Raw genomic sequence first — 17,757 nt, 5'->3', positions numbered from 1 at the left:
GGCCCAGAGCAGTGTGGTTAGTTGAACATAAATATATTTTGCTTTTCTATTGTGGAGATCAAGTGCACTGATGGTATTTTCTGTGGATCTAATTCCTTGATGTTTGCTTTTTCCATTGATTCTCACTCAACTGGGATTTGATGCTCTAGGAACAAATATATATGAGAGGTTATCTTAATATAATTTTGATACAGGTAGTGCACTCTTTCAGCATGGCTCTCTGAAGGGGTTTCAGTGCTGGGCTGAACTCTTGTCCTGCCAGCATTGCAGGAACCTGTTTGTACCCTACTGCATACGTTTATTAAATTCCACTTTAAAATGAGTTATCGTTGCGCTAAACAGAAGGCTGTTCCAGAAATTGATGGCGAGAAGCTTAATTCACAGCCTAGGTTTATTATTTGGATGTCAGTTGTCACAAACTGGAAAAGACATGTTTTATGGTTTGTTATTATAATGAAATTGAAAGTTTCAAACCGTAGTACACGGTTTGTCACAAATTGCAAGTTTCATTGGGGAAGGGACCTTGGAAGATCATCTTGTCCAGCCTCCAGTCCCAAGGCAGATCCAGAGCTGCTGGAGTGATTTCTGACCTACATTCTCAAATTGTTCTAAAGTTGTCCTGATGGGAAGATTCTGCTGCCTCCCTGTCTGCCCAAGTCCAGTTCTCCTCTGTCTCTGCTCTGCAGCTTCTGTTAGGGTCACTGCTATAGGGAACACTTGCTCTCTCCACCTTCACAGCATCCTCTTGCATCTCTAAAGACCAGCATCCTGCCTCCCCACTTCTCCTCACCTTCCTTTTGAACTCTGTTACCACCACTCGTGATTCTAGGCTGGCATGGAATTCAGAGTGGGATGATGAGCAGTGCCAATTTTGACGTGTCTGTGTCTGATAGGTTTACTGGTTTAATCTTCCCCAACTTTTCTTATCTTGCCCACATTATACATTGCACGCAGAAAGAAAAAAAATGTCTGGCTGATACACAAGGACGTGCCAAGGTTTTACACGTCCCTTCAGATTTTATATCCCTGATATCATAAACTAAAAGATGGTGATAAAATTTAGCAGTATCACCTAGATTCATTTTTATGCTTTTCAAAGTGTCTCCCTCGTTGTGTTCCCTTGTTTCACTGAGGTGGATGAATGCTGGGAGTGAGGTAACTGTGCCTTCCTTGACAGAAATACAGTCTGTGGCAGGCCTGGAGTAACCAGGCTCATAACTAGGCCTCTGGGCAGCATCAAAATGGAGTTAAAACCAATTTTTGTAAATAGAGTTAAAACTTTCCCCAACGTTATTTGACTAAGAGTGAGAACTAGGGATATAGCTGTGACCACATGCAAGTTTTGGAGTGGAGTGGCAAATACCAGGGTTTGTTGTCTGTTTATCCGTAATCTTGTCGTTGCCAGAAAAACAAGGAGATAGCAAGGTTTGTTTTCTTTGCTCCTAATATAAGCCACACTGACAGTGTGAAGTTAGAGCAAATATTCCAATTACCCAGCTTTTAATGAATAATGCCTTCACTTTAGCAGGCATTGAGGACGGGTTTGGATTTTTGCTTGAGCGACAAAAATGTTTCTCATCAATCCTGTTGGTTTTCTCTTGCAGCCCTCACATTTGGAGCAAGGCATCAAGAAGCACGAGGCTGCAAGATGTCGGGGCGGAGTGGGAAGAAGAAAATGTCCAAGCTGTCCCGCTCGAGCAGGGCTGGGGTGATTTTTCCCGTGGGGAGGATGATGCGCTACCTGAAGAAAGGGACCTACAAGTACCGGATCGGGGTCGGAGCGCCGGTGTACATGGCAGCTGTCATAGAGTACCTCGCAGGTAAACCTAGCAGCTGCTCCTGGAAGTGCTCCTCTCACACAGGGGTAGCCATGGGATAGGGTACTGTCTTGGTGTTTGCTAAGAAAGGCAGGAGCTTCTGTTTGAAATAGAAAAATGTGAACCCCTTCTCTCCAAATTATTGTGATTTTGAAATTAAGGGGCTCTCAGGGAAAAATACGGGAATAGGAATAACAGTTTTTTGCTAGGAAAATTAAAATAGAAATACAGTATTACAAAGAGCAAACCCAAAGCACTGACAAGGTCAGAATACAACCTGACACCCCATCAGTCAGTCAGGGTGTTGGTAGCAGTCCCATTAAATGGTGGTTGCAGTCCTCCTGCAATGGCAGATGTGGTTCAGTTTAAGCAGTGCTCCTGTAGAATGGTGCAGTTTTCCTCCAAAGGTCCAGCGATGATGTGGAAAAGTTCAGTATTTCTCTAGAATCCAGTGGAAATAGCCTGCTTTGGTGTTCCAAATCTCAGATTTTACCTGGGTGGGCATTGCTTGGCTCCTCCCCCTGGGTGGAGCATCTCCCAATGGGATGATGTAATTTTATCAGTCATGCACTGGGACTCAGTGGCCCATTAACAGGAGATATCTGCCTGGGGGAAGGATGGGTTATGGAAAAGATAAAGAACGCTGCCTCACCTGGTTTAATCACATGGCACATTAGCAGAGAATATCTCCCTCTGGAAATAAAGATCACTGTCCCACTTGGTTTCAACAGATGGTGATAGAACACATACTTTTGGTCACATCCTGGGTTACAACCTAAGACAGAAGTGAACATGTGGAGCACTCCAGAAATCAGGCCCTGCAGTGCAGACTTGTTGAAAGTGCAGGATTTTTTGAAATCTGCTGAAAACTCTAAGGTTAATTTGTTTCCTGGAGAGGCTGAGGATGGAAATTCTCTCCTTTAGAGGCTTGGTCACTAGCTGGGAGTGTTATTTTTTATTGCTTTACAGAGTGAGGAGTCACATCTGTGTGGTTTCTGTCCCAGAGAAAATTGGTATTAATTAGGGTTTTTGATACGCCAAAACGTGACTAATAGGAAAAAAAAAATAAACCCACGTTGTACTGATTCTGTGCTTTTTAAGTGAGAAGACTGTTTTGCTGGCTGCATTTCTCCTTGCAGGACAGTGTCAAAGTGTTATGAAGTATAAAGGTGGGGTGGTTTTTTTTAATTTTAAGGTCCCTTTTGCTTTGCCTAAGTATATAAAGAAAGTGTTCCAGGGTTAATATCTTCCCACACACCCTGAGTTTTCTTTTTCCAGCCTTTCTGAAGTTGAACTTTGAGGAAGGGGCAGGTGTCCCATGGTGATACACTCTACTGTGATTCTGTACAAAAGTGTTTCAGAGTGTCTTATGATCATATCTGCTGAATTTCTTGTTTAATTATGGAAAATAGCACTTCAGCAAATTATTAGAACTCACAGTGCAGAGAGGATTCTGGTTCAGGTTTACTCAGGGGTTACAGATCAAGACTGAGGTGCATCAGAGAATCTGTGAGGAGTCACAGCCTGGATGGAATTAGTTGAGTGAGTTGTGTTTCAGGAATGTAGTTTATTGCCAAGGTGGCATGAAGAAGCTTGCATGGAGTCTGGTTGTCCATGCAACAGGTTCTGTGTAAACACCGCTGTCTTTTTTTACACACAAAGCTTGTTCTCACAACACCAGACAGTAAAAGCATTATTTTCTTTTGAAGGTATGGAGAAATTCTGAGATCTCACTTATAAATTTCACAAATTTCACCATTTCACTATTAAAATTAAATTTATCATGAAGCCTAATAGTACATTGCAAAAATGTCCATGTTTGTGGCAGTACATTTCAGGATGAGAATAAATTATTTTTTTTTTCCTGAGGCTACTTCTGGAACTGGAGTGACAAAATATTGCTTGTGTTGAAGAAATCACAGTAACTTTTATATCATAATGTGATGCACTGTGACTCTGCTGACCTTCTGTCTGGAGAGAAATACTTTTTTTTCTTCTCCTACTCCACAGGGAGATGTTTCTAGGATAAACATTTGGAGATGCTTGTTCTGAGCTGTGGCAGTTTTTACAAGGTGCAGTAATAAATTGTCAGCAGCACATCTGGTCTGTGCAACATTTCAGTCGTGCAGACTGACTTGTGGTCAGCACTGTTTGACTATTATCTGAACTAGAACAATGTATGTCCAGGCTCTGCTCCTGGATAGTAAGTACAGTTTAATTTCAATCATTAATCTGATACAAGCAGATCATGTGTGGGCCTACATTCTGCTTTAGATAAAAAAAAGAATGTGTAGTCAACCAGGCAAGAAGATTGCTGGAGGTGTAGGCTGGGAGCCCACATAAATTGTAAGGGAATGCTATTTTCAGCAGAGAACTCCTGGATATATTGTGATAGAGTGGAGTAATGTTTCTGAGCAAATATCTACTGCTGGTGGATTGCGTTCTTTCCAAACGGAAGTTCCTGCACTCTGTCCAGGGTTTTGTTTGGAAATATTACAGAGGTGGAGAGCTCAGTTAAAAAAACAGTGTTGCAGCATCTAACCCTGCTGATCTACTTATTCCTAATATTATGAGTGAATAAAGTCTTGGTTTTGGGAAGCCTGTAGAAACAAAGTAGGTTTTTTCCAAGGATGTTGTTGAAGTGGGGTATTATATGTCAAACTGCTAAATTTTCTTAACATTATCTGATCTTTCTATTACAAATGCCATTCTTTGCTCCTGGATTTGCAGCTGTGAAACAGTGGTTCCTCGGGATGAAAGGCTGCGTGCAGGGGAACTGCTTCAGGCTAAATCTGTGAGGGTGGCAGTAAGGGACTGTGGCTTTTTAGCTGTTTCACAGAAGCAGGTTAAACATATTTTTTTTTGTTATGTTAAAACGCATGTGAAAACTCCTCCTCTACACCCTTGAGTATTTCTCTGTGTTTGAGCAGAGTTTTGATGCTTTAAAAAAGGGGAAGGGTGGTCTCTGCCACCTCAGAGAAATCTGCTTTCTTTGGCCAGGGTCTAACTTTCATAAAATACAGGTTGCTCATGCTCAGCAGAGACTTCTTTGACTTTAACAGGTAAAATCTCTGAAGACTTGGTCCTCACTGGACACATTCCAGTCTCTCTAAGGTCCCAGATCATAACATTGTGGTGAGGCAGTGGTTATGGAAGAAGAATATTGACATTAGAGATAGGGACAGGGATAGATCTGGCAAGTGGGAAGAGCTGGACTGACGATCAGTATGCAAATAAATGGTGAGGAGTATCCAAATATCATGCCAGGAAGCTGGAGAGCAAGTTGAACAAATAGGAAATAGGCCAAGGATTGGATGGAGGGGGTGCTGGCAATGAAGATCCTGGGCAGGAATATTGAGCCTGAGTAAACAGGAGAAACTGTGACTGACCAGGAAAGGCTGCTGAGATAGAAGTCTTGGTGTGGATTGCCAGGGAAAGGAGATTGGGCTGTGGACCTGTGGGGAACAAGCCATGGCTGGGTTAGGGGCAAGGTGGATGAGTCTGGAAGGGTCCAACAGGACCAGAAGCACCTGGGTGCCTACATTCCTCCAGGGCCTGGTGTGGAGCAGCAGATCTCTGTTAGTGAGATCACTGCAATTGGCCTGTGTTTGTGTTGCCCCAGAGCACTGAGCCTCGTGGCTGGCATCATCCAGAGGGTGCATACATACATCTGGAGCATCCTTGCTCCCAGTTTATGGTGTTGAGACTGCTGTTTGGCTTTGGTGTGTGTTCTGTGTTGTGAGATACTAGACCTCTGTTTTTTTCCTTTGTAAGCAAGATTGATCACGGCAGCACCTCACAGCCATTATCACTTATCAATTCCCTCATTAAAATGCCAGCAATCACCACAATGTAGAGGTGGTGGAATCTCAGGAAGAGGTACTTTTACCTCAACTGATCTGCTAATGTGAAGATCTCACTGTTCTAAACATTTCCATCTCTCTATGCCGTTTTACATTTTAGGCTTGAAAATCATATTGTAAAACTGCAGCTTAATTCCTGTCCAGAAGGTTGTGTTTGCTGAAACAAGGTTGAGTTTCACTGGCTTCAGAGTTAAAATTCTGTGAAAAATTGGCCTGAGTCCCCATCTGATTGATGGATTCTGCAAGAGACTCATGCTCTGAGTGAGCACAGATCTGACAGCAGACACAACCACCTAAAGCAAACATCAACTGCAAATATCCCACAGGGTATCTTCCCAAAAAGTAGGTAGAGAATACAGAAGCCCCTTCATGAAGAAGCCCAAGTCATGTCAGGGTGTGCTGGTTAGAGGAACTTATGGAAGATCTCAATGGAAAGCTGTCCTCTCTAAATTAGGGCAGAACACAACACCAGCAAAGGCTTCCTCCTTCACAGGAATCACCTGGAATATTCTTCTGCCTGTTGTCCTCATCTGCCATGCAGAGACAAATCCAGCAGATAGTTTTCCACTTGCAAATGGAGGACCAAGGACTCCGTAATAAATAGATTTTTGCAGAGTAAAGGTATTACTGGTAGATTTTTATGTAGTAGTGTAACAGGTGCTGACACAATTTCTCCTGAAGGGGAGGTGGAAAACAAGACAACTTGTGTGAAATCTTTCCAATTTGCCATCAGTAATTCTCACAGGACTTTCTTAGCAGTCCACCTTCCCACAAGCTCAACTGAATAAAAACCTTTGGCCTGGTTAGGATGCTTTGTTCCCAGATATATCGAATCTGCTGATCCATCAGCTAAAGAAAGCTCTTTTTCCCTGTATGTCATAGGATGACGAGATGAAATCCCATTCAGGTCATAGCTTGGCTCCAGCTTGTCTCTGCTGGAAGAGAATTATGTTCTCCTGAAGATGTCTGGACCTGAAATTAAAATTCTGATGTGGAGGCATCTTTGTGGATTTTGACTCTTGCAGGAAGCAATATTATTTGAGATTTTAATGTAATTCTTAATGCCCGTGCTTAGATCACAGAAAGTAAAACCAGCTAATGGCTGAGAATATCAAGATGCTCAGTTCTAAGAGAGCTTGTTGTAGTATAGGACTTTACTATAGGGTCTACATTCTCAGACTAGTCTTTCCAGAATTTAGGTAACCCCAGCTGTTAAGATGTTTCTACTTGAAATGTAAAACAGTTTCTTTAGGGATCTTTTATTATCAGCAGAACATGTGATAACTGAAGCTTCAGGTTCTGATAATGTATTTTGTAAATGCCGTTTTATATTTTTGAGATTATGAGCCCCTGCCTCCACCATTAGAAAAAATATGCATGGAAACCTTCATTAGAAGGAGGTGAGGCAATAATTTACCTATGGAAATGTTTGGCATCCTTTGGTAAGTCATGGTCATATTCCACAATCTGCCATGCATCACGTCTGCCTCGGATTCCCTTCTTCCCAGTGTCCTGTGATGGATGGCTGGCATTTGAGTGTTCTGCCTTTTTTGCTCTTAATATTAGGCAGAGGACTAAGAGTGCACCATCAGGATGCTGCTGGCCAAAGGACCCAAACCTGGGGCAGTGGGGTGAGCACACAGGTAGCAGGATGTGCATGTTGTTGGCACACCTGAAAGAACTTCAGTTCCCACACAGGTAAGTATGTGTTGGTTTTTGGATTTCTTTTTTTTTTCCCCGATGCAATTTTCTTCTGCTGTCAGCACATACCTGCAAAACCCACTGGAGGAGCCTGGGTCTCTTTTCTTGCTCTCTGCTGGCCTGCACAATGGATGGAATCTGTTCCTGCTGTCTGCTGCTGCGTTAGCTCTGCTGGCAGAGGTGTGGGAGAGGGTCTGACACTTCCAGCCCCACGGGGGTGAATATAGCTGGATTATGCAGGATCTCTTTTCAGTTTCCTCTTTAAAATCCAGGACAGACTAGGAAATGCTAGAGCTGAGAGGTTCCTGCCCTAACTTTTAAAATTCACTGTGAATATGCATATAAATTAAAAAAAAAAAAGGTTTTTACATTTCCAGCATTCAGTTGAATACATGTGCTGCATAGTAGTGAAAACTGGAAGACAAGTTTATACTTTTGTTATTCTGAGTGGGATTGAAAGCTTGTGTTTTTTCCTATGAGCCAGAGCTAAGCTTCATGTTGAAATAATTTGCATTTTAGCCAAACATTTTGTATGTTTCCACTAGATTTTTCATGGAAGTCCTTCTTTTTACAGTAGTTATAGTTCTTTATGTAGTTTGTAAAAAGAAGTAGGATGTCATTAAGATATTAACAGTAAGTTATCAACAGGATACTGATTTGCTGTAATTTTCATATTCCTGTTACTGACAATCACAAACCAAATCACAAATCCAAAACCCAGACAACAGGGACACTACATGTTTTTAAAATGAAACAAAGTGTGAATATGATTTTTAGGAGTAATTGGAGGGAAAAAAAATCCTTTCTCCTTCCTTCTCAGTGTTTCAGTAGAGTTCTTATCTGAGAAATAACTTCTGAGTAGAGGTCAAACTATGTAAGCTAATGAATTATATTGATTGCTACAGTCCAAATAAACTTAGGAAGATGTGTCTGTATTTCTGTAATAATTAGGAAAACTGAGTGACTTCGGTTACGGTATAGATGCTACTGCTAATTTAGAGAAACTACCTTTGAAGTGGCCTCCTGTTCCCAGAGATGTAGAAGGACCCTTCTATCAATATTTCATGCACTGAAGCTCTCACATTGTCTCTGCTTGTGTCTGAGTCAAACCTTTCATATCTTGTTCTGAAGTGAAGCTTCTCACAGATTTTCAATGTCCTTCAATGCAGAATTCCAGCAGTGCCTGGCTAGTGTGTTGGCTTTCCAAGTATTTCTTCAAATGCACCTCAGTCTTCATCTTCCCTGGTCCTGAGAATCCTTGCTGTTTGTCAGAGCTGTCTGTTCCAGGTTGGGGGTTTCACTGCATGCTTGACTCTTCCATTGTCACAGGGCTGCTGATAAATTTTGGACTGCTGATGTACATTTTTAGGGGGGGTGTTGCCTTTTTGAAAGAGAATTCTGACTGGAGAGTCTTAGAAGAAATGATGTGAACCAAGCTTAGCGTATTTTCTCCTTTAGGGAATTAGGAAGGACAAATGAATTTATCTGAATTTACAGATACATTGAGTGGGGTTTGGTTTCTGCCTTTCTGTAGCAAGAACCCTTTAAATCTGGAAAGATCCCTGAAAAGGTAAATGGATATTAAGGAGCAGTGTAAAATGTGTGTGCAGCAGCATTTTTTGTTACTGGCTTTTATCTTGATGTGTTACAGCCGAAATCCTGGAGTTGGCAGGAAACGCGGCGCGGGACAACAAGAAAGGAAGGATTGCCCCCAGACACATCCTCCTGGCAGTTGCAAATGATGAGGAACTGAATCAGGTGCCTGTTTACATTTTGGTGCAGGAGTTGTGTGCTGTGGCTTGAGTGAAGCTGCTACCAGGGAAGGTTAGAAACAGCTTAGTCTGAGACATGAATGATATTGCTGTTACTGGAGCAGAAGGCTGTGCCCTCTTAAATAAAAGCAAACAAAACCAAAGGTTCTGAGATATCTCATCTTAAATCTTATGGACATAAACTTTGGTTCTTCTTAGCCTATGAGTCCTGTTGAAACAAGTAGTGTTGATGCTACACTTTTTCCTCAGGGACATTCAATACTTAAAGAAAATGTGCAAGACCTTTTCCCAAAAGCTGTAGAAATGTGTGTTTTCTATTATACTGGCTGTGAGGCCCATGTTGGGTAGGGATCTGGCTCACTCTCTGCTATTGCTGCCTCCCTGTCTTTTTGCCCAAACTGTGGTTTTCAGCACTCTGACTCCCGGGATCACTTCTGGGATCACTTCTGCTAAACTTGTTGAGTGAGGACAGAGATCACAGCATGGGCTGCAGATTGTACTATTCAGGGCTGCTGAAAAGGTTCAATCAGCATCTGAGTATCTCCTCTGTATGAAGATGGATGATGTCATTCACACTTTGAATACTCCTGCACTTAGTATGACTGCTTTAAATAATGAAAATGTGGTGCCCATGAAGTCATGTGGCTCTGTTTCCAGTCAACTGGAGTAAAAATTCAAAACAGCACAGGGGAGAAAGTATGCTAACAGTACTACCCCTTTCCCAGATCTTTGTTTCTGGTCACTGACATGTGAACTGGGATCTTAGATCCAGTGTTTTCTCTAGGAATTAGCCAGACTTTGTCATCTATGTGGTATCACAGCCCATTCCTGTTGTTTGCCTCTGTAAAGCAGGTCCTTGGAAATTTTCCTTGCTTTCATTGCATCTGCTTCCCTGCCAAAGAGATCTGCATCCTGTGCTCCTCTGAGCAGGGCTGTGGTGCAGTCCTTTTTTTAAGCAGCCCACAGACACTCTTCTTTTACCCTTATTCACTGCTTGTGAGTCACCAAGGACAGGTTCACACTGAGACAGGCACTCAAAGGGCAGGAATGATTGTACAGCAACAGAATTCTCCAGGATGTACTGGCTGACTTTGCTGTCACCTGCCAAGTTCCTTGTTATTGTGGATTTTCTCCCTTATTGTTGCTTGGTGGTGCAGACTAAGAGGATCTGTAATATGCTTCCATATACACTGCTTCTCCTTGCAGTTGCTCAAAGGTGTGACTATTGCAAGTGGAGGTGTCCTGCCCAGAATTCAGCCTGAGCTTCTAGCCAAGAAACGGGGTGCCAAAGGCAAATCTGAGACCATCCTTTCCCCTGCTCCTGAGAAGAAGGGGAGGAAATCCATGGTGAACAAAAAGAGTGGGAAGAAGGCAAAGTCTACCAAGGCCCGGACATCCAAAAAGGTAAGCACGGGGCAGGTACAGTTTCTATGTCGCCCTCTGCAATATTTTCTTGATAACTGTGTAGAATCTCTTATCTCCACACTAACACTGTGGCAGTGAAGCCTTTTAAAATGAAGGAAGCTGTGTTCTAAAACATTTTCTACCAGAGATTTCACGCCTTCAGCCTTGTACAGTTCTGGATTGCTGTTAAAGATTTTTCACTGTCCAAAGAGCTTGTCCTGACATGGAACGTCAGTGTCATTATGACAAGCTCTTTGTTTCACATGTTCCTAGTTGTGCTGTTCTTAGTGTTTTTTAAAAGAAGGTTAAATCAATCAGAACTTGACCACTGCACTTGCCCTTAGGGTTGCCCATCCTCTATCACTATCTAAAATGGATTAATTTGTAAGGCAGTAACCCGGATCAGTGGTCTTGGTTTGTCATTCCATAGCAGGCACCTTGAAACACTGCTGAGTTTTTCACTGGGTAGGGTTAAATGCTATCAAGCTTTGACTTAAACTTTTAAAACTTGGATCAAACATGGTTTTCTGGAGGCCTTGAAGTTTTAGTACAGTTCCATAGCTGGTAATATGCAGAAACAGCCTTTAAAAAGAAAACAGTTGCTTAATGGGATGTGTAATTGGATCTGTGTATTGATCTCAGCTACCATCTTACTTTGAATTGTGCGCATGCAGAGTTTGGACTTGTTAGGAGGTGGTAGCTTCTTGTCATACTTTAGAGCAAATATTGAGAAGGATGAGGGGATGCTGCTTCAGCCCTCTAGGACTAGTAGGTTTGCTGCTCCTGAGGTAAGCTATAAGAAGGCTATATAATTTAATAACTGAGACTTAAACATTTGTTTTTCAAATCACAAAGTTTTTGTTTTTTTTCTTCAGATTGGAGCATTTGACAGGGTTACTAAGTGACTAAGTTTGATTTAATATGAGGTTCTGCTCTGTTAGCAATAAAAATAAACTAACACATACCCACCCATATAAATACAACCTTAATTGTCAGTAAATCTACAGATGGGTGTGGGTGCCCTGCCTCTGAATGTGACTACAAAAGTATGTAAGGACTCAGATGAACCACTGATTTAGCATTATATAAACAGTGCAGACCTCTGTTGTTACATAATCTTAGGGATTATGAGGCTATGACTAATGTATTGGTCTGAGAAGATAAAATTTGTAGTAAGTTATTAAATCTCTCCATTATTGAATAATGCTAGATGTTGATTATTTTGTTTCATTTAAGAACTCTTGCTTCTTTTTTTTTTCTCCCATCAAATAGAACAAACAAAAGGACAATGAAAAAGAAGGAGCTTCAAATTCAACAAGTGAAGATGGACCTGGGGATGGTTTCACTATCTTGTCCTCCAAGAGCCTCGTGCCAGGACAAAAGGTAATGAAGAGCAATAACAGACTGGGGGTTAGCAGGAAGGGAAGAATGCTTTTCTCTTAAACCAAAGCCTTTCCAAAATTAGCCTTTTTTTTTTTTCTTCAGATTGTGATGTTAGAACATTAGTTTTCTAGCAGTAACTTCCTCTGGAGCATGCTCCCAAGCTGTGGGCCTATTACCAAATAATCTGAGTAGTGTGCAAATTAATTAACTAAAAGCTATAAGTCAGAATCATGCATACTGAACAGAAGAAAATGTCTGCTCTCTGAAAGACTGAATCCAGCCTTCTTTCACTTCAGTTTTTTTGGTATGAAAATGTTTCTGCACTCAGATTACTAATTATTTTTTCCTTCCCCCTCATTATTTTTTTTCAGCTTTCTCTGACACAGAGTGACATCAGCCATATTGGCTCCATGAAAGTAGAAGGCATCGTTCACCCTACAACTGCTGAAATAGACCTCAAGGAGGAAATAGGTGAGGCTCTGTACACGCAGGAAAAACACATCTAGAGCTGGAACAGTAGCTTGTCTATTGGCTGCCTGCTGAGATCCCATCCTGTTTCATCTGAATCTATGCCAGGCCTTAAAATATCACTTACAGCTTCTGAGACTCAGGCTGGATCTGACTAGGTGTAACAGGCTAATCACTAATTTGTCTTCTTTTAATGACAAGCAAAACACAGATAATTTGTTGAAGCACATGAGCAGCAAAGGTATAAATAATTATTATTGAGGTGTTTATTGGCTTATTTTTATATTTGCATCTGAAAATTGCATTGCAAAATTATATATGAATAACACTTCTAACTATGACTTTCATTGTTACATAATTTAGAAATACTCATGTACAAAGCCTTGCTCTGCTCACGTGAAATAAGAAAATACTGTTATTACAGATAGGGAAATGTAAGCAGGAGGGAGGTAAAAAGCTATTCAGCCAGTCTCATAGGGGGCACAGAATCTAGTAGCAGGCTTTTGAATCATTGTTCCTTAGTCATCAAGACCCTCACTGGTATCCCAGCTGTGTTTGTTTCAGTAAGTAGTAGGGTTTGTATGTTGGGTTCATTTTGGAGGCTGAAAGCCTGAGTCCTGAAAAATCCCACTCCACGCTGTTTTAGCCATGAGTCAGAGTAAATAGCATTCTTACAGATATTTATATTAAAGTAATTTCCAGTAACAACATACAGGACTTTTCAAAACCGTGAAAAGTAAATTTATCTGCATCTAGGCAGAGTGGTAAACATAAATATCAGCTGCTGCTGATGGAGCCAGGACAGTGTGTGTGCAGTTCTTTTAAATAATGTAGACTTGTTTTCCCACACTGATACTCTGAAGCCAAGGCCTTTTGCTCTGTGTCCTTGCAGGCAAGGCACTGGAAAAGGCTGGAGGCAAAGAGTTCTTGGAAACAGTGAAAGAGCTTCGCAAATCTCAAGGACCTTTGGAAGTTGCTGAAGGTAAAAAGGATACTCTGCTCCCTTTTGGACATGGCTCAGTTTATATGTTCTTTTCTCTGGAGATTCTGATCTGTTCCTGTTGTTATGTGTCTTTGCTTATGTTATATATATATTTCCTCAAAACTGTTGCTGTTATGGGCAGCCTGCTGAGAGGGGGAAAAAAAGGAAGAATAGGATACCTGTGTGCTGTGCACATTATATCTCTAGACTGATATGTCTTAGGCAATTTCTGTCCATGGGAGTCCAAATATCAGGGAAATCTTGTGCCATCTTTCCTGCCCTGTTTGTACTGCAGCCTTCATGACAATTAGAAACAACTCTCAGCCTGACATATGAGGCATAGGAAAAATTAGTGATACTTCATAAATGATTCTCACTTGTGCATATTTGATGAATATATATAACCCAAATAATTACGTTACTTTGAGCACAAATGAAGGTGTGATATGATCTGCAGAACTGGCATGCTTTCTGGAAAAGCAATTGGTCAGGCACTGCAGCTACTTCATTAGAAGAGCTCCCTTCAAGGGTTAACATTTGTAGCAGGGGATAGTTTGGGACCTGAGATTGTGCTTCCTTTGTGGACAGATTAAACCAATTCGAATGTGTCTGGAAGACAGATGGAGAAAAGTTGCAATATGCCTTATTTGGCTTAGTATCTCTATACCCCAAAAAATAAATGCTTGGAATATCCTAGTTTTAGAAAATTCCTAATTGAGTAGCCTAGTTTTGTAATCTGAAATGATAAATTTTTATGCAAGATAATTTGCTCCACTTTCATATCAAATCAAATTTATATGCCGTAAAATCAAAGTAAACTACTTTTCTCTGTCAACATCACTACCTAATTAGAAGATATACTCCTTTTATACTATTAAGACAGCTGATTAAAATTTAAGTAGTCTAGAATTCCTCTGTGCCTGCAACAGAATTCCTCTGTGATGGAGAGCAAGGGAATACATCCAGGTTTTTCACCCTTGGGCTAATTCCATCCTGCACAGCTAATTTCAGAGTGTTTAACTTGAGATTACCAAGACACCCAGGCTTTCAGTAGTGCTGATGGTGACAATTGCAACAAAAGCAAACTGATGCCATGCTGTAAGATCTGCAGGTCCTGGGGAAACATTAACACTTTCTGAAAAATTAATCCGAGATTCTAATCGGACATAACTGGTGGGACTTTCAACACACAACTTTGATTTTCATATCCTTGTCTGAAATTACCCAGCTGTGAAGTGGGTCTAAATATTACTCCCCAACACTTGAATTGTAAAGGTGATGATGATGCAGGATACTTGTGCAAAACACTCAGTGACAGCACTGCAGAAATGTCTGTGGGCATTATTGATACTGTGTTAAAGAAAAGGTTTTTTTGTACTTTGCATAAAGCAAACCCTGAGGCTGTGCTGAATGAGGGAGCAAAAAACCATTATTGAGTATTGAGTTAGCATTATTGTGTGCTAACCAAATGAGTCCTGGGTTCTTTGGTCTCCAAAGAAATTACAATGGATCACAAAAGGAATGATGAGAGAGGTTATGACTGCAAGTGAGCTGTTGTGGTGTATTTTAATCCCAAATTATTAATTTCTTTGGAGAGGTGATGTAATTAAGAAGGTACGTTGGGTTGAGAGGTCATTGCAGGGAAGTTTCTGTTCCAAACTAAATGTTATATTTTCATTTGTGTTAGCTGCACTCACTCAGTCTAGCGGCCTAGCAGCAAAGTTTGTCATCCACTGTCACATCCCACAGTGGGGCTCAGACAAGTGTGAAGAGCAGCTCGAGGAGACTGTCAAGAACTGCTTAACAGCTGCAGAAGACAAGAAGTTGAAGTCTGTGGCTTTCCCCCCGTTTCCCAGTGGCAGGTAGGACTCCCTGTGTCAGGTAGCAGAGGTGGAATTGGCTGTCAGAGCTGCTGCTGTGACAGACAGACAGGTGCCCTCTGCTCTGTGACCCTGCCTCTGCTGCTGCCATCTGACACAGAGCTGCTCCAGAGGAATCCAGCCTGAAGAGCAGTGTTTGCACAAAACTGTCAGAGAGGCTTTGTAAAGAGAAATTAGCCAGCTCACAGGAGAGCTGAGTGGCTTGCTGTGTTTTCTATTGCCAGGCAGTCATTGTCATTCCTCTGCACCACCTTGGGTTTTGTGTCCTGTCATTTTGCTGTGGAGAGTCTTATTAAACCTGTATTAAGCCTGCATCTGTACTAATGACATGATACCAGCATAATACTGAAGGCAGGTATCAGTGATGCCACCTGAGCTACGTGGATGTGGGGTGCTCACTTAAGCCCTCCTGATAATAGATATGTAAAAGACTTACCACACAAAACTTCTATTTCAGGAGAAAATCTGTTTCTCAAATGTAGTTCTGCTTTCAAAAGGGAAAGCTATTAAATCAAGTGTGAAGCCACACATTTTTTTCTCAATAACTAGCAAGTAGAATGTGCTTGACTAAGAAATCTGAAGTATTTATGTTTTTCTTTTTTTTTTTCCTTTCAAACTTCTTTCTAAATCAGCAGTTTGGTTGCTGGTCTCTGATGACAAGAAATCTTACACAAGCCCTGCTAACTGCAGTAATTGTTATTTTGTGTTAATGTGCTTATATTTATTTTGAAATGTGTCTATTGATTTTGGTAGTAGTGCCCAAAGAGCAGAATACATAGTACAGTCCTGTTGCATTGGCCTGACAGTGAATGAAATGAAAGTAAAACTGCATTTGATCAGTGAAATCACCACACATCACTGAATACACAGGAGGTGAAAATGCCACTCACTTTTACACAGATACTCTTCAAAAATATATTTTTATGGATCAGGAAAAAGAATAAATAGAGGGGCAGTGAAATTTTTAGTCATTTTTTTAGAATACAGGTCTTGTTTTTGGTTTTCAGTCAAAGCAAAATGTGATACATTGTTTTAACAGTCTTTAATATAAAAATTAACTATAGCTTTTAATGCAAATAGAAATAGTTTCTAGACTTCATGTCTTCTAAGAGCACAGAATCAGAATAATCTATTCTTGGACCATTAGTCTTAGTGCAAATCCTTCTGCTGCTTTCCATTTCACTATGTTGCACTTACAATTACTCCTCCTAACCATAATAGAGAGTTTTACCAGGTGCTGCTGGTTTACACTTCATTTATCAAAGGACCTCAGAATTTCCTGAAAAAAGGCAGTTTTTCAAATAGGGCTTCCTGGCTTTGCTGTCATTTTACTCTGCCTACACGTTTGCACATGAAATGCTGGGTTTGTGGGTAGATAAAGAATTATACTGTATCAATTCTGCAAATTTTAATTTTCCTCTGTCTCATCTTAGGGACAATTATTTACAGTAATTGATGCAACATTGCAATGGATGGGATACTTCAGCTGTGCCAGATCTTTTTGATGGTTTTCAATATAACTGTGATTGTAGGTTAGAAAAGAGGAGTGCATCAAGAGGAGTGAATGAATGCATCTCAACCTTAATTTGGCTTGGAGTTGCAATTTCTATTATTTTCACAGGAATCCCAAGAAAAGTATTTTAATGGTAGAGTGAGGAAGTCAGCTAAGGAGGTGATGTTTTGGTTTGGTTTTTTTGGTTTGGTGTTTTTTTTTTTTTTTTTTTTTTTTTTTTAGTTTTCAGCTAAAAAAAAATATCATCCTCTGAAATTTTTAGCATGCCCAGCATGGCATGGAAAAGTTTAATCTAAAGTTGAATTCTAATTCTAAGTTTAAAAAATTTGTGTGATCATGAGAAGTAGAAGCAGATGAAAATAGAAGCTATGCCAGCAAGGAAACTTAATTCAGCAGCAGGTGAATATTGCTCTCAAAACCTTGGGGTTTGCCAAACTGCAGCTGGCACTATCTTAGCAGCCTGTGGCTGGAACAGCATCACTGCCCAGCACTCACCTGCTCTTTTTTCTTCCCCAACCACACAGAAACTGCTTCCCAAAACAGACGGCAGCCCAGGTGACCCTCAGAGCTATTTCCACCCATTTTGATGGCACCAGCTCTTCCTCCTTGAAGAACATTTACTTTCTGCTCTTCGACAGTGAAAGCATTGGCATCTACGTGCAAGAAATGGCCAAGCTAGACACTAAGTAGCAACAGCAGCCAAATGAAACTTTATTTTTCAACAAACTTGAGTAGCATTAAAAGCATTAGAGGTGGGTTTTATTTTTTCAATGTGACGATGAGGGGGCGTGGTAGTAGTGTGATGTGTTGTGACTTGATGGAGAGCTGTGCTTAGAGGTGAGAGGGGTTTAGTCTGATTTCTTCATGCCATTTTTATCACCTTAAGCAATTGAGTTATCATCTAGCTTCAGGAATTTAGTGTCCTTTGTTACTTTAGAAGTTTTTAAAGAGTAACCTCGTTTTAGATTTGTAGT

General features: G+C 40.9%; 1 protein-coding gene across 4 annotated transcripts; it reads left to right on the top strand.

The window, feature by feature from the left end:
* Window positions 1–1,648: 1,648 nt before the first annotated feature.
* LOC134045972 (core histone macro-H2A.2) lies at window positions 1,649–17,509 on the top strand. 4 transcript variants are annotated; one of them, XM_062496152.1, is made up of 8 exons: window positions 1,649–1,820; window positions 9,033–9,139; window positions 10,360–10,557; window positions 11,842–11,940; window positions 12,312–12,411; window positions 13,301–13,390; window positions 15,078–15,252; window positions 17,308–17,509. In XM_062496152.1, the coding sequence occupies exons 1-8, from the start codon at window positions 1,649–1,651 to the stop codon at window positions 17,471–17,473; spliced, it is 1,107 nt and encodes a 368-aa protein (XP_062352136.1). In that variant the 3' UTR covers window positions 17,474–17,509. The 4 variants fall into 4 exon arrangements, with proteins under 4 accessions (XP_062352136.1, XP_062352135.1, XP_062352133.1 ...); XM_062496151.1 differs by having other exon boundaries at window positions 11,830–11,940; XM_062496149.1 differs by having other exon boundaries at window positions 11,830–11,967.
* The last annotated feature ends 248 nt before the right edge of the window (window positions 17,510–17,757 follow it).

The sequence above is a fragment of the Cinclus cinclus genome, chromosome 7 (genome assembly GCF_963662255.1).
Source record: "Cinclus cinclus chromosome 7, bCinCin1.1, whole genome shotgun sequence".
Lineage (NCBI taxonomy): Eukaryota > Metazoa > Chordata > Aves > Passeriformes > Cinclidae > Cinclus > Cinclus cinclus.
Note: the sequence above shows the minus strand (reverse complement) of the source record. Positions and strands in the feature narration are given on the sequence as shown.